A 21,958-nucleotide genomic window follows, 5' to 3' on the forward strand; every position below is an offset into this window, starting at 1 on the left:
CAGGAAGTATAGGTGGGAAAACCAGACAGGAAGTAGAAATGATGCAATGAGAACAGGAGAATTCTGGGAAGGAGGAAGTTGATTCCTCCCTCTCCTGCCCAGATCACCGAAGCAGCAGAATGTGATCTGCCCCAATGAAAAAGGTACTGAGCCACATGGCTAATATAGATAAGAATAATGGGTTAAGATAAGTCATAAAAACTAGTAAGTAGCCTGACCTAATGGGCCAATCAGCTTTATAACTTATAGAGATTGATCTCTGTGTGATTTTCGTTGGGTCTAAATGGCTGGGGTACTGGGCAGGACGGAAACCCACAAACAAGCCAACCCTTCATGTTACACATGAACACTGAAGTTATGAGAGGAGAGATAAAATAATCCATCTCTTACATCACTTGTATACTTCGTAAACATGTACTAGGCATGTGGTATACACAAGACTGATAGATCCAAATGCACCACAGACAGCATTTCATCAACAAACTATTGTTTTGCATATGCTGATTGCTCAATAAAAGCAATTGACCAAGTACACAAATGAACAAGTCAAATGGCAGAGGAAAGGGTTGAACCAGAAAGAAGTATGTAGGGCCAATGTCCATTGTTAATGATGAAACTGGACTGTAATAAGAAAGCACCAAAATGCTAATTAAACTTAGAGACTTTCTAGAAGAAAACATAGAACATATTTAAGTAGAGACACATAGATCAAACATGGTAGAGAAAATGAGTTAGGAACAGCTCCTTCTTAAGACTTTTGAAATTATACAAGAATCTTTGAAATGTAGAACACGACTCTGAGTAGGCAGCATAAAAATGTCTTATCTACTTCTTTATTAGCATGGTGACCACTCAGGCATATAGGCATAATTTATTAAGTGCTTTCCATGATCAATGAAAGGAGACTGTATTTGTAATAACCATGCTTGCACTGCTGCTTCTAACAATAATTTTATGTGCAGGAGTTGATGAATCTTTTAGGAATTTTAATTAAACCACAATGAACTGGAGTCCGTGTACAGATTCACAGAGGCTGTTTATCAGGGACATCCTTCTGTGGGCTGAATGCAGGGCTCCATTCTTCCAAGAATCTAACAGTCTTCCTCTTCTCTGGATTTAATTTATTTTTCAATACTATAATGTTGCTTTCTTATCATTTTTGTGGGGAGGATGATGCTGTTGCAATGTGATTTTGTTTGGGAATTTACTTTGGTTTGGGGTTGAGATAGGGTCTCAATCCTGGTTGGTTTGGCACTCAGTATATAGGGCAGTGCCCTCAGACTCATGAAAATCATACTGCTCATCATTCAAAATGGTTGTGTTTTATGCATGTGCTACTGTGTCGTAAACATACACCTTGCTCCCTTCGTAGACATCACAAGGACCAACGAAGATATAAATAAAGTCCGCATACAGCAAGATCTCAATGATTGAGGTTCATGTTAGAAAAAAAATAGTTGGAGATTACAAAGTCTGAATTCTAGAGAACTAGGAAGTGATATGTGCTTTTCCAAAAAGCACATTCAATAATGAAAAGTAAGTTAACCAAGTATTGATTTTTGCTTGTACTTAGATGGAGGAAGCTAAATTAATGATAGATTAAAATGCCTTACAGAAGCATATTGCATATTGATTTATCTCTTAGGGAAGACAGACATATATTTTCCTACAAGATACCATACATATTATTTAATTCACTTTTTCAGAGCACTTGGAAGAATATCAACCCAGATGAAGTCCAACTAAATGAGAATTTTGGATTGATACATTTTTAAATATTTTATAAGTTTTATTAATTTTTATTTAATATTTTATTGTAAAACTAAAATGTATCCTTTACCCACCATTGTATATCTACCCTACCATTTTTCCAAGCTTGTCTATGATATTTCTGCTTAGCTATCAAAGTATTAACTACTTTTTCAAGTGTGCTGGACTCATAGTTAAAGCAATCGCTCTTTTTTAAAGACTCAGGCAGGGAAGCCAGTAACATTTGAGAACAATAGAAGGGAGAAAACGAACTAGACACATTCTTTCCTCAGCATCCCCCAAGACATAATTTGACAAGGGAAATATGTACTGAGGTTTCTGACCAAGTCAGGGGTCACTCACTTACTTCAGAGTTAAAGAATGCCTTCAAACCTCTGGAATAACAAAATTATGTTGAAGTTGTATTTATATAGGGAAAGCGTTAAGTAAACCATCAGAACAGAATAAAATCCAGAAAACCATATAATCAGTATGTATATTAAGGAGGAAAGATAGTATTCCTAATAAGTGGCTCTGATTAATGGATGGCAAATGTTCAAAGAAACAGTTCTTAATCTCCTACTTCTTATCAGGTACAAATAAGAATTCCAAAGAGAACACAGATATAACTATGAATATATATATATATATGTATATGTGTGTGTGTATCTATAGAAGAAAACATAGAACATATTTAAAACTTTGGAGTTTGTAAATATTTTTTTATCAGGACCCAATTTTCAACAACACAAAAAATTATAAATTTCTATATTAATACTAAGCACTTCTATTCATAAAAAGGTATCATTGAGACAGTTTAAAAGGATAGTTCACAGAATGGAAAACAGTATTTCTGTGTGTTTTCTATAAAGGAATTAGTGGACGAAATACAGAATCAATTCCTATAAATCAAGAAGAATGGGACACAGCTCAACAAGCAACTGGGTATAAACAGAAAGAAAGACTTCTGGGTAAATGGAAGACCCGAAGCTGTCTTCATGTGAGCCAGTGAAGGAAAGGGTAAGAAAAAAAAAAACTCTACTGCAAAGAGAGGAAGATCTTTGGAGTTCTACATAGGAAGTGACAGGTTACATAAAAAGGGTAGAGGAAAATATGGAAGACTCTGAGAAGCAAGTCACCAACTCTATCAGCCACCCAGCTCCAGGACCTGAAGGGAAGCAGTGAAGGCACTTCCAAGAGCAGTTTATTTTCTCCTCACTGAGCAGTGCTGAGACTTTAAAGGTAGGCCACTCAGTAAGAACAGCACCCCCAAAACTAGAGGAGGTACATAAACCAGTAGATGCACACATTGTAACCTAACAAACATGAGAAGCCAGGGAAAGCAAGTCAATGTGACTTTCAAAACACCATAATTCCTTAACGACTGTCCACAATTATAGTGAAGTAGAAAAAAGCAATACAGACTATCTTAAAAGCGATCTGATAAAAATTGTAAATGGTTTAAAACTGGAATGAATGTGACTTCATTTCAGGCATGCTTCATTCCATGAAGGCTGTTTGATTCCACATGCACAAATCATTAAGTGAAATATTCAGTACACTTAAGAATAGAAATCACATAGTCATCTCTGTAGAGACACAAAAGGCTTTTGACAAAGTTCAACATCCTTTCACAATAAAAGCCCAGAAAAAAAAAGAATAGAAGGAATATACCTCTACATAATCATTAAGACTATGCATCACAAGCCTACATTCAATATTATATTAAGTGAAAAAATACTGAGAGCATTTTATCTAAGATCTGGAATAAGACAAGGGTACCCACTTTCTCCTTTCAGTCAATATCATTTTTAATTCTTTTCTGGAAAATTATTGAAACTGAAGATCAGTGTGTTAAGTGAATGAAGCGAAACTCACACAATTATCACATTTTCTCTCGTATGTGGATTCTTGACTTAAAATCATACATGTGTGTGAGAGGGTGGGGGGAATTAGAAAGGTAATAAAGAGAGGAGGGAAACACCTTACAGAAGGGTGAAGAGGAGTTAATAGAATACTTGTGTCATGGAAGTAGAAAAGTCGACTAGCTTTTCTATGGAAATCAGCCTGAGTGGGGCAAGGCACACAGAAGGGGACAGTGGGAAAAGGAATCCTGACAACATACTCCAATGACACACAAGTATGAAAGTGCCATAGTGAAGCTTACTGCCCTGTATGTCATCATAAAAATTAATTCAATTTTTATATAATTTAAAAATACATAAAGGAACACTTCACAATAGTAGTATTGGGCTACTAATAAACACAAAATTAGCAAATTCCATTATCAAATAAGAAAATGCTGTTTTATTCCAATGTGTGCACATGTATGTGTGTGTTCAAGCACATGTATGTCACAGTGCACATGTATATAGGTCAGAAGACAGCCTCAGATGTCAGTCCTAATCTCCTACCTTGTGTGAGGTATGGGTCTTTGTTTACACTGTGCTGTATACACCAGGCTAGGGCATCCGTGAACGTTTCAGGGATTCGCCTGTCTCTATCTCCCGTCTCACTATAGGAGGAGTGGGACTGATTGCATAAGCTTTCTACCCTGTGCAGTTTTCTGAAAATCTGAGTTCATGGCCTCAGGCTTCTGTGTCTACTTCCATGTCACAAGTATTCTGTTAACCTCTCTTCCCCCTTCCATAAGGTGTTTTCCTCCTCTCTTGATTACCTTTCTGATTTCATCACACACACACACACACACACACACACACACACACACACACACACACACAATTTTAGGTCAAAAATCCACATAAATGAGAGAAAATGCAATAATTGTCTGAGTCTGGCTTCATTCACTTAACACAATGATCTCCAGTTCCAATCATTTTCCACAAAAAAAAATTGAAAACAATGACACAGCAAGTATTTTACCCACTGATTCATCTCTCCAGACTGGAAATGATATTTTCAAAATAGTGATATGCCACTCAATAGAATGAAATAGACTCTAGAGCTTATTAGGAAGATGTGGACATTGGGCCTCCACATGCACACCCAGGAATAGGACATATCTGCAGAACTGTATCTAAAAAGTCTTCAACACTCTGTCCTAACCATTAAGCATCTCTCATGACCCATTAGTCATACATACTACAGAAAGGGTGCATCAAGAATATTCAAAACCCAAGTCCTTCCCCCAGGAGCACCAATCTGCATCTTTCTGCCTTAAAATAAAAGTTTTTGCAGTATAACACACAGCATGGACTGACTAGATATTCTCATTGATCACAGTACTCTTGTAGGCTGGACCTGAATAGCCATTCATTAGCAGAAAGAAGAGATAAATTGTGATGTATTTGCAGGTTTGTGAAACAACAGGAAACAGTGGAGATATTCTGAACATACAACATAATTGAGTGATTAATGACCATATTTCTGCAAGGCTTTAGTGGGACTAGCAGCGGGAGGAGGACTAGTTTGCTCACATAGTTTTTACTTTGGAATCATTCAATTTGGGAAAAAGAATTAAGATGGACAGTTTGTAACATGTTCATAAACCTGAGCCCTATAATTTATGGATAAAATTAAATCTCATTACAAGTTACTGCATATTTTCCATTTATTTGGATTACATTTAGAGAGGCAGATTTTACATGATAGCTTCAAACCAACATTAACCAAATTTTACACGAGCCATTTGAAAAAAGATCTAAAAATGTGCTTAGTTATTGGTATTATATAACATTTATCAAGCACCAAGAGTGTGCTGAGAGCTGTACAGAACAAACATAGAAAGACACAATCCCTGCCTTCAAGGAAACCCATCTCTGTAGGGTCTTCACATAAAACTGTGCCTTACATTTCACACTCTGTTGTTCATAAGGCATAAATAAGGAAGGTTGTTGCATTTCTCGCTGTTACTTAATAAATATCTCATACTCTTCAGTTATACCAACAGTTACTCAAATCTTTACCTTAAAATACAAATATCTGTAGTACAATATACAGTATATAATGATTTGGTATTCACATAATTGATCACAATATTCTTGTAGGTTGGTTATATTAATAATAGGAAGCATGTTGAATTCCAGCATTTATAAATTCTCATATCATTAAACCATTAGCAGAGGGGTTTTGTGCAATAATATAAACAAATAAAGTGTCACAAGGAATTAAGACAATGGCAACAATAGTACAGATATTCAGAACACTGATTGTTTTTATCATATCTATTAAGCTAGCCTTGCAATGTATTATTCACATGGCTGCATGCCCTAAAGTAACATGTAATTTATGATTAGCTGACAGCAGATGATGTGTGATTGGCTTCATTGTATCAGTAGTTTAAACAAGGAAATGCTAGAATAAAATGCCTGATAGCAGAGAGTTGAAAAGTTCTTTTGATTGGTGATTGCTTTTCTGCAAGGCTGTGTTAAAAAACTATTTCAGATTAGTAAAAAGAATGAATTTATTCTAAATTCCATCGCTGTATAAAGATATTTGATTGGAAAATAATCCCTTCAGTGGTAAAGTCATCTGATTAATGTTATAAATAAAAAAGCGAAATAAAAAAACAACAAAAATGAAATGAATTTGTAACATGAAGTGACTTAAGATTTGCGTACAAAATATGTACTTTTTATTAAAGTTATACAGCAAAAAAAAAAAAGATGACACTCAGTACAGAAGGCCAGTCAGTCACCTTCACCTTGGGAGGGGGCATTGCAACAGGAGAGGAGGGGAACATATTACACAAAAGGATGCATACTTTCCTATCAAGTAATTTATTTTACTTCATTATGAACATTGAGTGGCTGGGGAAACTAGGGTGAGTCTGGGATCTAAGAAAAGCAAGTTTGGGGTCAAAGAGAAAGAGATATATTTATATATTTTATGAATTCTAAGACTCCAGGCATATGAGCTCATAGATATGACAAAAGTGTGGTCCTTCAACAGCAGCCTCAGTACTATCTAACTGAGGATGGCCACTTTCCAGAGAAAACCTCCTTCTTTACTTTCCCCTTCATGATCTGACTCCTGGTTTATTATCAGGTCTAGATGCTTTCATTATGTGACAAAATTGAGTTGGACTTATACTGGACTTAGAACAAGATTGAATTTCTTTGGTTACCTCCCCAGAAATAAAAAAGGTATTAGAAAATTCTATAGAGTTCTTTCATCTCCATGCTTGAATTATGTTTATAGTCATGCCTTCCCTAGGTACCTAGGCACATGACCCGTATAGGGCCCATTAGAAATAGATTTGTCCTAGGGCACTGTCAGTGGATGAAGTGTGACTGGCTTTATTATATCAGTGGTTTTATAGAGGGAGTGACATCTGGCCTCCATAATCCCATCTGTCGAATGGAAGAGTTGGGTTGGGATTTGACAAAAAAAAAAATGAGGCAGGGTTTCTCTGTGTAGCTTTGGAGACTGTTATACTGGAATTCACTCTGTAGACCAGGCTGGCCTTGAATTCACAGAGATCCACCTGCCTCTGCCTCCTGAGTGCTAAGAGTAAAGGTGTGTGCTACCAATGCAAAGCTTGACAAGATTTTTATTACCTAGGAGAGTACATCTCTGCTGTTCTAAAGTCACAGTTCAAGAAGTTGAAAGCTGAAGCTGCTATCTCTGACTCTCTGGCAGTTTAATTTGTGTTGTGGGACAGAATGGTGACATCAGAATGTGGTCCAGAGTCAATGTTCCCAAGAAGGAGGTGGAAGAAGGGACTCCAAAGGATGTAATCTGGTATCCTCTTTGGAGTGAAAGAGACAATCTTATTTGAAGTGCCCAATCCAAAAACAGAGCACCAAAAGACTAAAATTCTGACAACAGACATATACTTATGCATGCATATATGTATGTATGTGTTTGTGTATGTATTCATTTTTAATGCCAGGTCCTACTCCATTCTAAGGCTTAAGTTTCATTCACTTCATTGAATATCCATTAGTAAACATAACATATCAATAGAAATAGATATCATGAAGACCTCTAATCCATCTGTCTTCTGTTAACATCATAAAGTGCATTGTCTACTCTTCACTAGTGACAACAGGATCCAGTGCAGCAAGCTCAGCATCATTTGGAATTATTTAGAATGGATGCTGGACTCCTATTGCTTTAGAAATTAGAAGGCGCCTCAGATTCCCCTTGCAGAAAGTGTGCATACTTTCCCAAAGTGATTATACTCACCACCACAATATGTGTATGCCAGTTTGTTATCAAATTAATTTAAGGTTTCTAGACTCTGTCAATCATTTTTCTTTAGTTTGTTGTAAGACATTAAACATAGATGTTGATAAGGAGTCTTTCTGCCAATTATTGTCAAAGCACCAATCAGGGGGAAAGAGATCAAATTCTAATAAAACTGCAACAGCTTCTTGTATACTTGGAAATTCTTGCTCTTAATTTACTTAGCAGAGAAGACAATAAACAAAAATCAGATACTTAGACATGTAGATAGATAGATAGATAAATAGATAGATAGATAGATGATTAAATAGATTCTTTTTTTTTTGCGCTGCTGACAAATATTCAAAACTCTGGAGCAGATGTTGTAGTTGAGGAGACCTTAGTGCCTTTATCAGATTATCAAATAAACATTCTTTTAAAAGTCATTGAAAATGGGTGGTACCAGTGATGGATGGAAACCAAGGTTTAAAGTTATAATGTCAAAGTGTCACCATTGTCTCTGCTCTTCAAGGCACAAGGACAAGTTCCAAACTCTTCAAAGTAGAGCATCGAGTACCACCAAGAGTTAGAAAATCAAGGAACAGAGCCACATGCCACAGCAAGAACAGGACATTCCTTGGGCTGTCAGTGACCTTCAGATGTTGAACATACCCCAGCAGGAAAGCTTCCCCACATCATGATGGGGACAATAGATATGTGGCCTACTCTGAGTATCTTGGCCCATTCTGCATAAAAAGAACACTGTATAACATGCTTGGTGTGGAAGTACAGCTCCTTGTTATCTGGGCCCAAGACCAGGGTTCAGAATATCGCTATGAAGAACTGCAGGAATTCAGATGTTCTATAGTGGCAATGGCAGAAGGGCAAGGAGAAAGTCAATAGCCCTTGATAACCAAATAGAAACCACATTCTTGGTGGACACATCCAGTTACTTCACCAGCAACAATCTTAGAGTGTTAAGGAAACTGATCCCACCCCTGTTGCTTTTTCATCTTTGTGACACCATCAGCTCCTCCAAAGAGCAGCTATTGAATCTGTTCTGCATAACTTAATGCCCACTATAAATCATCATCAGAATGAAAGAAGCCAATTAGTTGTCCTGTTTTTTTCCTTGCTTGGAATATTCAATTTTTATTTACGGATAATTCATGACCTTCATTATGTGGAAAAAGGTATTGTACTTTTGAAAATATATCAGAGTCTAACTACAGCTAAGCTTAACAGCTAGGTAGACTTCTTTCTAGAGGATATACTCTCTGAAGAAAACCTTCAGCCCTGTAGACAAGCATCTGAGATTTTTTTTTCTCTCTATTTCAACAAATAGCCACACTGAGGTGAGCTTTAGAAATCCAGAAGAAAACAGTGGAAGCTGTGAACTGCGGGTAATGTTGGGTCCCCAGGTTCAGGACTTCATCGTGCAGATGGGCACCACAATGACCAGAATGACTGTGCATGCAGCCGCAGTGATGAGAGCAGCAATCTTGCAGACCTTGGCTCGGCGGAATTCAGCTTCTTTCCGTTTTAGTAATGAATCATAGCCTGGAGTATAAATATCTTCCATCCAGTATTCTAAGTTGTTTGGGTTTAAAGATTCTTGAGTCTAAAAGTAAAGAGATGTTAGAAATATGGTTAATACTTGAGACAAGGTCCAAGACATCCTGATGATTTCCACTCCTGAAATATTTTAAAGTTATCTGCAGTTGGTAGCTAGCAATGCCAGCATCATAAGATGCTTTCCCACCAGGCCAATGCCAGTGAATGACTTCTAGGGTCCCATCCATACATCGTGGACTGCACTGGCTCCTCCCTCACTAAAACTGACACAAAATTCATAGGTCATCTCTACATACATCAGCAAAATGGCTAAGACAAGACTCAACTTTAAGGACATGTGACCAAGAGTAGGTTAGCTCCACTGTAAGGGAAGCAAGAAAAGTCACTGAAAAATAATCTCTTCCAGAATCTTCTGTAAGCAAGATTGTCTTATCATTTCTAGTCAGCTCGTTTCTCAGAACTGCTACTAAAACTCAAAGGCATCTCTAGCTCAATCAAAATGTAAAATATTTCCATTGCAAGCATTTGCATGAGCAGGTTAAAACACTGTTTAAAGTAAAGGACTGCAGACCCATGGCAGACTGTCCCCACCCTGGTCCTGTGCTGCTGATAATTCTCAACTAAGTGACACTTTCCCCCAAAGTCAGCTCCTATAGCAAATGCCTACTGATGATTAATGCATTGTCTGCAGAGTAAGTATCATATTTAACCTACATTTCCCATGTACTCCATTGCACGTTGATGGCTAAAATCTATTTCCATGAAGCAGAGCTATGGTCTTGTTTTATGGTAAGCATTTAATAACGTGACAGCAAAAAGCAACAACACATTACAGTCCCAAGCGAGATCATCTAAATCTCTAAATTACAACCTAACACCTATTGTGAGATGGGTTCTTAGATTGTTTATGTTTTATAAACACGAGCACATTAAATTTACACACACGGGATTAAAAACAAAAACAAACCCCAGGCCTACAGGACTGAGAAACTTCAACTGTGGCACACTGTTGCTGGAGTAGCCATGACTCTAAAACATGCTCAGTGTTTCCCGCCCACCCTATCTAGAGATAGTTCCTTCTGCACCCTGCTCTGCACCACAGTGTGTGATCAGTCAAAAGGAACGAGAGGACAGACGGTGGAGCGATGCTTCTCACAGGGTTCTTCCTGCCGGATTACAGCCTGCCAACAGCTAGGCGCCCACCAGACTAACTTACAGAGCTGTGGGCTGAGGTGAATTTCACCAACAGCTTTCTGCCCTTGGATCTTCAGTCTCAAGAAAGGCAACAGCTCTTCTCTCTCTTCTGTCTGCTCTCTCTGGGTGTTTCACACTGACCGTTGCTGGCCTGCTCACACCAAAGTGAACACTCCTCTTTCCCAGTAGGTCTTCCCATCATCCCTCTGGGCATGCCATCTGCTTCTTGCAGAGTGCTGACAGCTCACTACCACTCAGTTGCAAGATTTCATTCCTCCTGTTGATAACTACCATATATTTGAGGGAGGGGTTGACAGACTGTGGCCTGCAGGCCAGCTCCGGCTGGCCATCGGGATCTGTACAGTCCTCCAACTCTAAATGATTTTTCCATTTTTAAATAATTTAAGTAAATCAAATGAGAGTAATATTTGATGACATGTAAAGACTGTGTGAAGCCGATTTTGATGGTCAAAGGTAAGATTATCAGAATCATTCACAGATCACCTGGAGCCACTCTGGTGCTGCAGTGGGTAGGATGGGCAGGCTGGACAACACTGTACAGTGGTGGGAGAAAAGAACTTAGCATGGCTGGCTTCAACACAGTTTATGAATTTTGCAAGTTGTATAGAAGGGAAGAAGGCAGTGCTGGCCACCCATGATATACCTAATATCATTTACAGGGGAAAGCCTGTAAATACCCTTGTAAGAAACTCCTAGGACCAGTGTCCACTGCTGGAGTCGAGCATCTTCTCCCTGAAACTGATCTAAACAGCTCTGCAATGACTAAGCACCACTACGTAGAACTATAGTGCCCCCCCAATACACATGCACGCAAATACACACATGCACAAATACAGGCTTTCACAAGTTCATGTATATGTGCAACATGCACACACAATTCATATGCATGTGTATATATACCAACACACACACACAGACTCTCATGCATACACACACACACACACACAAGCTCTGCTCTCCATAGACACAGTTGGGCCCCACTTGCTCTCCCTGACATGAAAATCCTTCTGTAGATGAACGCGCATTCAATAAGGAAGAGAGGGATCCAAAGATGGACTTGTTTCGCTGGAATACTGACCTGTCATATGAATGATGTGTCCACGAAGATTAGGTTAGGGTGAAAGGATAGACTAACAACCTTCCCTGCCCTATAACCTTGAAGACAAACTCTGGTCATTATGGTCAAAATAAGCTGCTCTTTCCCCGATTTCCCAGGTCTGGCTCAGGAGAGAAGCATTGTATGCAGGGAGCAGAGATTTGGGGCTTTGGTCCCTCCATCTCAGAACAAGGCAATCAGCCCCCTTTTACAGCTATCTGCGCTTTGTTATGGGATAAGAGTCTGCCTCTGAAATAAACTATTTTAATTAGTTTTTTTTTCAATAACGTCAAGCTGTAATGGCACCACAGCACAAAGAGGTAATACCCAGATTCCCAGGGACACCACACACATACTCACTTGTAATTAGGCCTGCCAAATGATGAAAATAAAGCCAGGCCTACGCCAGTGCCTACCCCCTCGGTGGATATCATTAATGCATTTTATATATGAACAAAAACGAGCCCCAAGAAACCTGTTCCAAAGCTAACCCGGAACAGCACTTGAATCTCTGCAAACCATCGCAAACAAATATGCCCCGATGTCTGCCCTGCTTTTCTGCCAACGCATCACTGGGCAGTGAGCTCTCTGTCCCTTCAGTGTGAGCTGTTGGATACTCTGACCTTCGTTGTAAAGCAGAGTTACCTAAAGCTCTGTAACCCAAATGTCTGTTGCTATTTTATGCTAATCTTGTGTTTATTCTTTAAAACACTGGCACATTCGAACTGCATGCTCTCTCTCCCTAAAGTTGCAAAATCTGTTTTCAAGGTCACTTCCAGGGCATGGTGAAATATTGGTTATTACAACCTATTGAGCTGTTTCTAATTCTGAGTGTTTTCTGGCTGGTAGGTTACGATAACCTAGGCACGCTGATCAAAGGGAGGCCATGTATAGCAAAGCTGCACAGAGGTCTGCTTGTGGGAGACTCAAGTCATGATCTAGCCTGTTTATCATCAGGAAGATGACAGGGAAGAGAGCAGCCCAAAGTGACAAGTGGCGTGTGGCATGCATGGGAACATTATTCCATGAGTAAGGGGGCCGAGGGAGAGTTTAGGGTGTTCCTGCTGCCACCAGAGATCTCTTTCCCAGGACTGGACTCGAACTTGCTTGAACTGCGACCATTTAAGTTCCTAGATATACAAGTGTGATTGTAATCCTTTTGTCTGAGATTAAGTTCTGTTAAACTCCCAGCAATAGCAAAGGGAAATGCTTACAGAGGAAAGAGAGAAGGAAGACTAGGAGACTTATTGTCCAATGATCCAGTATAGATCCAGACCTGTCTGCCCTGGGCCAATTCACTGGGCTTCCTGCTTCCATTGTTTCCTGGTTTATAAACTGGAGATGGTCAGAGCAATGCCTGTCTCACCGGCAACTGTGCCTGGAACTAAGATGGATGTGAAAAGTACCATGTACATTGCCTGACTGCAGCATCCTCTACCAACTCCTGAGTGCCACCCCTCTCAACGCCAATCAGTGCCAGGTTCTTTATGCATATTATTTTCAGCTCTCACAACACTGCCATATTAAGGTTGATATTTTTATGCCCGTTGCACAGGTGAGAGGATCACAGCTAAAGCAGGTGAAATAAGTGCTCCACGTCACAGAGTGTTGTTAAGAAGCTCTGGATTAAGTCCTGGTGCTGTTCAAACCCGTTGCCTTCTCTCTGCCACATGCTGTACCTCCCACACCATCTTTGCTTAGAGAAAGGCCATGGCATAAGGGCCTTGCCATCGTGGGCCTACAGACAGTTCTCACCATCCGTGCTTCAAGGGCACAGGCTGTCTGGAGACAGCACATTCCTTTGGTGCTATGGCCTCTCTCTCTCCACACAGTTTAGCCCATGGGTGGCCACAATGATTCCTTTGCAGGGGTGTGGAAACATAGACAGATGTGCTGTGAACGGAATTGCTTAGAGCAGCCCACCAAAATAAAAGTGCAACCAAAACCCAGCCCTGTGGTGGGTGAACAAAAAAGCATGCCCTCTAGCCATAATGGCATTCATAGACCTTCCAGGAATGGCTCTTACCTGGGGCGGCTCCATAAGGAAACATAATCCATAGCTTGGCTCCCACAAACATGCTTATCCCACGTGCTACATATGGAAGGAGAAATCAGCTTGTGTTTCATTAAACAGTTTGGCTCAGGTCTTGTGAGCAAAGATTAGAATTTGCACTTGATTTTAAAGGCATCATTAGCAAATCAGATGACCAACATATATATAAAGCAAGCATTCTCATTGTTAAATACTTAGAAACAAATCCATAAGGTATAAGCCCCCTTGTTTAAAACAACAACAGCAAAAAAGACCACTCTCCTCTCTGGTTTATTAACTTTCAGAATGCTACGGCAAGGACCCAAGGAGTTGGAGGGCTGAGGGAGTGGCCAGATTTAAGTCATCCACACAGCCCATGACAGGGCTCCTCCCACTCAGAAACAATGAGTCTCACCTGCAGGTCCAGAGCTGTCAACTTGCCCTTGTCACCAGAGTTCCGAGCATACTCCTCTATGGTCCAAGAAGGCTGGCCCCGCTTAACCTCAGCCAGCTCAGTCAGCCGCATGTCTGTGTACAGGGGATTGCTCTTCATGTGGGACTTGAGGGAGGTGGGATAAGGATGTGGACTGAATACTTGCTCTACCAGGAAGCCATCTTTGGGCTGCTTGGGCAGTCGGTGCTGTGGGGGAATGTCATACTGCCGGTCTGCCTGCAGAGAAGCACAGAAACATCCAGAAAAGCCACAGAGATGCCGTCAGGTCTCACAGTACCTTTGAGCAGCCAGCCAACTTTTTATCAATGAGATCCTAGTAGACACCCAGACAGCAACATGAGTTGTGAATCCACACAAAGTCTGCCTATTTGGGGAGAGATTCTCTAAAGAGAGCATCTGATTCTGACAGTACTAGAAAGATGTTCCCACATCTAGAGAAGTTCCTATGATCTCATCCTTACACCATCCTTACCACAATTGACTCCTCTCGTACAGTCAGATAATGGAGCTCAGAGAGACTCAATTATTTGTCTGAGAACACACAAAGGAGCAGGGTTTTGAACCTAATCAACTAGTTTTGGAGTCTTTGATTGGCTCTTGCATGTTAATGACTCTTCTTTTCTGTCCCGCTTTATACTGAGACTCAATAAGTGAAAGACACAGGTCATTCCACAGGGAATTGCTTGAAAGTTCCGCTGAGATCCTGCCTTGGGAGACAGAAGCCAAGCTGGAAATCCCACGTGGAGTCTCTAGTGACTGTCCGTGGTGGCACGCCCGACCTTTTCAAAGGGATCTGTATAGCACTAAAGATAAAGGAGCAGCTTGGGCAGCAGCGTGGAGGTGAGAGTGTCTGAAAGGGCTCGGCGTCAATTATGTCCACAGGCCTTGAGACACATCACAGGCTGTTCTATTCCCAGTGAGGCTGTAAGAGCAGGACCTCTGATCTTTTGAACATCCACCTGGAGGCCACCGGTTTTTCACACGAATGACCCTCCAGCTAGTACTCCCTCACAGATGGGATGGGGTGGATCTCTGTGACCTTGGAGGGTTGCGTACAGACCCTTCGGCTAGAGCTTGCTGCATTAAACTGTAACTGCTTATCTGCCAGCCTGCCTCCTCCACTGAACTGAGTTTCTCCAAGGCAGGGGAATAGCTTGTTTGTCTTTTAATCCTGGTCCCAACAAAATAGTACTAATAAATAGGACACTCCACCAGGATTTGTCCAAAAGATAGAAACCAATGATACAGCCCTAGAGGAGAAAGGAAGCAAAGCATTCTGTATGAAATAATGGAAAAAGGGGAGGTCACGTGACAAGTGAACACATGACGAACATATGTGTGTGGCTGTGAGTGTGCATATCATACAGCTGAACGTGGGCTAAAAGCACATACCAGAACACCCGATCCACTGGCTCATGCCCAGAAGTGGTGTAGCTCAGCTATTCAAAACCGTGGAGGCTACAGACAGAGGAACAGTAAATCTAGCAACATGGGCTTCCTTCTTATTTTCTAACTCTTCAAAGCCACGGATTTTCTAAGAGGCTCCATTGGCTCTATTTATTCTGCTCATGTCTCATTTTTCAGACCTAATATAAGCAGATGTTGCACATAGCTGGGGATGGCAGAAATTCCCATGACGATAACCTTGTGGTAGCCATTGGGCTGGCTGTCTATCCACCACTCTGCCTGGTGCTAGACTACAGCACTTCATAGCATCTTCTCATTAACATTTCAGCATCACAACTGAAATTCTCCCCACTGTAGATGTGTAAGATCAGATGAGAGAGGCTAAGAGGGAGACTCTATGCTGCACAGGAAATGACAGAGCCAGGGTTTGCACCATTTCACACTTCTAAGAACATCTCATTGAGGCCCAGGCTTATTCCTACTACAGATGGGTTTATATTCTAAAATGGTAGTCTGGTGTGGGACAATGATCTATATTCTGTCAATTATATTTTAAATAAACGCTGATTGGCCAGTAGTCAGGCAGGAAGTATAGGTGGGACAACCAGACAGGAAGTAGAGATGGATCAATGAGAACAGAGAATTCTGGTCTGCAGTTGTTGTGACCCATCCACAGAAGAAACAAGAGGTGACTGCCTTGCTAAAAAAGGTACTGAGCCATGTGGCTAACACAGACAAGAATAATGGGCTAATATAAATTATAAGAGTTAATAAGAAGCCTGAGCTAATGGGCCAATCAGTTTACAACTAATATATACCTCTGTGTGATTTCTTTGGGACTTAATGATTGCAAGAACCAGGTAGGACAGAAACCCTGACAACATTAGTCAGTATGAATATACATAATCTATGTTTCAGTAAGTGTTTTTGTCCAGTACATCTGAACAAAACGAACTGAAAGCTAGAGGTAAGAAATGGGCAACAATCCCTGTAGACATGTCAAGAGAGGTGTGAATGAGGAGGCCTTGAGGGGTGCACAGAACCCAGAGGCCTGAGGATGCACAGATCAGCATCAGTCATTCTCACCTTATTCTAAGCACAAAGAAAGCGTGTCAGAAAATCTTAATGTATAAATTATGTTTGATCATATAACAAGGTCTGGAATAGATCTAATCTACCTGGGAAGTAGAAAAAGACAAGATCTCCTGAGTAAATTGGGAGCATGGGGACCTTGGGGAAGGGTTGAAGGGAAGGGGAGAAGCAGGGAAGACAGCAGAGAAAAATGTAGAGTGCAATAAAAATCAAAAATAAATAAATAAGCAAAGAAAGAAAGAAAGAATTACTAAAGTATTTGCTAATTAGGTGACTGAGTGGATAACCATAGCATTCTTGAGGAAATACAAGTGTACTCATCAAGGCAGAACAGGCTTTGGGATAAAATACAGCAGTTTGATTAGAAAGAAGTATGTGAAATTCAGGCTCAGTGGGTAAAGGCATTTGCCAACCAAGCCTGGTGTCCAAAGTTCGATCCCTAGGACCTAACATGGTAGAAAAAAAAGAATCAATTCTTACATGTTGTCCTCTGACATCAACATGTGCATGAACACACACACACACACACACACACACACACACACCTAAGCAAAAAATACAAAAGCCTGGGTAAGAACTTGGAGACTTTTTGCTGAAGTGCAGAAGATCTGCAGGAGATTTTGAAACAAAAGACACTGCACTCCTGTAGATGGCAGTTTTAGGGGAATGAACACAGAAGCAGCCCATGAGATAAGGTAAGAAGTGGAGGGGTGAGTCCCCAGGCCCCAGGTAGGATGTGAAAGCTGGAATAGAGGATACCAAAGGGCAAACAAGGCAAAGATGAAAGAGACATCACAAAAAGTAAATATGTAGAAGCTGAAGCTAAACTGGGTATGTGGGAGCCATAGCTCCTGGGGAGCTCATCAGCTGGGAAAACTGCTGGGGTGATGGCCATTCCCCACAGCAGTAACAAAGAAGAAACACTAGCTACAAAAAAATCGAACATCTAATCTGAGACAAGAGGATTTTGACCTAGGCATGGTGACAAGACATGTGGAGGATCTGGCTTTCAGCAATTTCTGACACTGGACCAAAGCTGGTTAGCTCAACAAGGATCATTAGCAAGAGGTGACAAACGCCAAGAAGAAAAGTCACAGTGAAAATAGCCACACAGTCCAGAGGGCTTACTTCAAACAGCATCAGTTTAATGTGGGGCTATCCAAGTGGATCGTATCTAAGGTTGCAGCTAGTCCTGGTGGTTTGGTAAAGTACTGGCACTTCACAGATTTGGAGGTCAGGTTTCTACAAAGGACCTAAATATGTGAGTCCTCTAATGGCCATTTTTTAATGTTATATCGGACCCTGAGCTCCAGAAATCTAGCCTTAACCTTGTGTGCATAGCAAGCAGTTTAGGGAAAAGAGCATTATGGGACACAAGGGGCTCTTTGGGATCAGAAAAAATAATGCCCCTTCAATTTTTTTCCCCTCATTCTGAACCTTGAATTCAAAGCCATTTTTTTTTTCAAATTTGTCCTTCTTGACAGCACTTGGGAAACCCATACCTCACCTCTTCTTTGGCTCAGCACCCTTGAAGCCCATCCTACCACTCCCTCCCCTGACAGTCCAGTCCTCAGAGTCACCGGGAGCGAAGGTCATGGCCTCACAGAAGCAGAGAATGTCATGAAGACAAGCTGCAGACTGAGAGTGCGTCAGTCTGGCATAGACACTGGAACCCACCTAGAGCGAGAGATCAAATGCACGCCCCCTGGAACAGGTCCCTTCACGGCAATAGAGAAAAGGGAAGCATTTGGGCACATGCCTACATGGATTCCAATGCTGGTGGGGGGAGATTTCTGACAAATGGTCAAAAATAACACTCGCATGAGAAGTGTGGAACACCTATTGCATACGAAGAAGAGACAGCTAAAGAGGAGAAAAAGACGATTTCTGATTGGCTGTTTTTCCATGGTGGAACAAAGCCGTTGTTTCCTTATTCTTAGTAGCCAACTATTTACCTTACAGTGAAAAGACTCGTGTTTTCAAAAGTAGCATCATGCATGCAACCAAATTCATTCAAGAGACCCAGCAGCAAGGACACTGGCAAGCCACTTCCCTTGCTTGCCTGGTGCAGATCCCACTACTTCAGCAAGGACGGGAAGATAACCTTGGGAGGCTTGCCTGCCTTGATGCACTCCCCCTTTCGTGAAATCCTTCTCACACCACCTGTCCAAGATCCCAACTGCCCTCTTTACTGTCGGCAGGAGCACAGCATGAGCTCCCCCCAACTGACTGGCACCTTGGCAGAACAAACAGCCTGCCCATGTTGCCCTCTCTGTTCTAATGCCTGCCAATTCTGGAAGGGGAACCAGCAACGCACAGCTACCAGCGTGGAATGTCTGAGGCTGTGGCAATGCTGAGATCAATCACGAGAACTTAAATTTCCATTACCTCCTTAGGTTTCCGATGCCAGTCTTTGTTATCGCTCGGGCCCGCATCTTTGATCTCCTCTTCGTTGAGGCTCATGCGGTTCGTATAAGTGATGGTTCGCCAGTCTCTGGGAGAGTTGGAGATGCTGGCAATTTTGGACTCTGTGGCACTGTTCTCCTCAGTCAGGGACCTGGAAGATGGCCTGGTAAAGAGGCTTTTCTTTAAGGCCTTGACACGCAGGCTTTCACTATTGCTTCCGCTGGCATCCGAGCAGCACCAGTCGGGGCTGTTCTCCAGTTTGGGCCCGTGGGAGCCACTGTGTGCACGGAAGACCCTCGGAGAGGCACTGTCATCAGAAGGTGCCTCACTGGTCAAGGAATTCAAGTCAATCTGCACGTTCACTTTCTCTGGCTGCTGTATTTTCTGATCCAGTTTATTGAGCTTTCCAAGGACCTGGGAGATTTCCTCACGGACCCCTGACAGCGATTCCAGCTTCCGCTCGATCTCACCAATCCTGAGAACCAGTTTGCACACACTGGTCTTCAACTCTTCTTCAGAATGGTGAACATTTTCAGGCCGGTGACATTTGTCTCCCTTGCTGCTGGAGGCTCCATTGTTGATTTTGGCGAGGTTATGCTCTGGGGAACTGTCACAGTCTGACTTATGAAGCTGAGACAAGGAGCCAGTGCTATTGTAGCAGGAAGACTGTATCACTCCTGTGGAGCCATTGATGCTCATGTCATCAAGAAACCGGAAAATGTCACTGATGTCGTCGCTGACAATTTCCGAGTCGTCATCCGAGTGCTTCATGGCATGTCTGTCACTGTATTTGGCCTGGCCCAGAGTACACAAGTCCTTACATTTGGGGGCCTCCAGCACATGCTGCTCTGTCTGGGTTCCCACACTGCTGGTGTCTGAGCTGTGCTGGCCACTGGTGCAGCTGATGCTTTTCTCTTTAAACTTTTTTGCTGCTTCGTGCTTCTCCAGGTCAACAGGGGATGAGATCTCTTTAGATTTGAGTCCATTCGGTTTCACTGCATAGCCAGCAGTGAGAACTTTCTGTTGATCCTTTGGCACCAGGTAAGTTGGATGCCTGTCTGGGCCTGAGAAACTGGGGGTCTGGCTGCCAGAATTTGGATAGCGTAGCTTCTCCTCAGAGGGATTTCTATTGAAAAAGGACCGTTCAAAGTCAGGCACTTCCTCCGTGTTTAGGCTCCAGCTTTTGGCAGGCCATGGAGTCTGTTTACTGGACCTTCCTGGACAGCGCCTAGCATCTTGCGTTCCCATTACTGGGGTGGGTCCAAAATAGGTAGAGGCTTGAAGGTCATCTAAGCTTTCGTGCTTTGCCCGCCTTTTGTCAGGAATCGGGGAATACACTGGATTCAGGTACTGATTGTGGTAAGGCATCTCAAAGCTGTGGTTAAAGAAGGGTGGCTTGTGGAGCTCCTTCTGACTCTGGGTCTCCCCGTGATCCCCCTCAGCTTTGTTAGTGGGACCAACAAAACTGGGGGATACAGTCATGAGATTGTGGAACTCTTCTTTGAAGATGTTCCTTTTCTGAACACAGGACTGAACCACAAATGGTTCCTCGCTGGAGATGAAGGTCTCCTTGATACCTTGGCTGATGGACAGTGAGTCCTGATCTGAAATGGACTCATTCTCAATATTCATGGGGAAATAGGTCCTCTGCATCTCACAGGGCTGGGGGCTGGCCACAGAATATGGGGACAGGGCTTGTAGCCTGTCCAGAGATGCTGCTCGGTTTTTCACCTCTTTGCTGACACCCAAGAGGAAGTTGGGCTCAGAGGCAGGGACAAACTGTGGACATTCCTTACAGTCCCTCTTCCGGCATTTGGATGATTGCCTGGTGGGGTAGCCACGGCTGAAGGGCCTCTCACCGAGCTCACAGTTCATAGGCTCACAGACTGTTGGGTTGCACACCTCGGTGTCCGACCTGCAAGATTCAAAGGATGCCTCCTTCTTGCGTACCTTGGGGCAGCTTGTGGGTAGCTTCTCCTTGGCAGTGCCTCCATTCATTTGGATCAGGTTGAAGATTGTCACGATATCTGCTGCCACCATGATCTTCTTTGACTGCTGATTATTTACAGAGCATTTCATCTTGTCTTTGAATAAAGTGGCCGGAAAGTTGGGGTCGAGACACGCTGTGTAGAAAAGCACGCTTCTCAGTTTGGCAAGCTGAGACAGATCAAACTGAGCACATAGTGACTTGCACAGGTCTTGATAGGAAACAGTATTTTGCTTACTGTCCAGTTCTTCTAAGATCTTCACCAAAAAGAGAGAAACTTCCTGATTGGTCTCCATGATTTAGAATTTGCAAGCTCACTGACTACACTGGAATATCAGTCAGTTCTATAGTAACGACAGCAGAAGAGAAAGCAGGAGAGACAGTTAGATACAATGGGAGAGTTCTAAGTCCAGACTTTTCTGAGCCATTAAAAAAAAAAACAACAACAGAAAAACAAGAAAAGCATTTTAATAACGAACAATGTCTCATGGCTTTAAAATATTACATTTGATTTAGCAATTCCTTTCCTAGGAATCTACCTCAAAGAACCAATGAAAATTAGATATGACAATCTTCACTACAAGATATTCATAATAGCAAAAAATATTGTAAATGTCAAAGTAATAAGAAATATATAAATAAAACAAGTTACAATACACAACGAGCTTTCCTGAACATAAAATTTCATAAACATACCTTCTTATAATACAACTTTATTAGTTTAGAAAAAGAACAAACTGCTAGGATATGCAATGCGAATAAAGCATGAGAAAAAGAAGCCAGAGTCAAAGACTACACATTGTACTATATGACTCT

General features: G+C 41.7%; 1 protein-coding gene across 1 annotated transcript in view; it reads right to left on the reverse strand.

The window, feature by feature from the left end:
* Positions 1–5,302: 5,302 nt before the first annotated feature.
* The window catches only part of Minar1 (membrane integral NOTCH2 associated receptor 1), a 35,144-nt gene continuing 18,488 nt past the window's right edge, over positions 5,303–21,958 (reverse strand). Inside the window, exons 2-4 of the mRNA XM_048445583.3 lie at positions 19,138–21,486; positions 14,212–14,466; positions 5,303–9,499 (exon numbers count right to left, since the gene is read on the reverse strand). Of these exons, the coding sequence (XP_048301540.1) occupies positions 9,302–9,499; positions 14,212–14,466; positions 19,138–21,438 (2,754 nt within the window). The 5' untranslated portion in view covers positions 21,439–21,486 and the 3' untranslated portion in view covers positions 5,303–9,301. The remainder of the gene's footprint in view (positions 9,500–14,211; positions 14,467–19,137; positions 21,487–21,958) is intronic.

This window comes from Myodes glareolus, chromosome 4 (assembly GCF_982192425.1).
Source record: "Myodes glareolus chromosome 4, mMyoGla1.1, whole genome shotgun sequence".
Classification (NCBI taxonomy): domain Eukaryota; kingdom Metazoa; phylum Chordata; class Mammalia; order Rodentia; family Cricetidae; genus Myodes; species Myodes glareolus.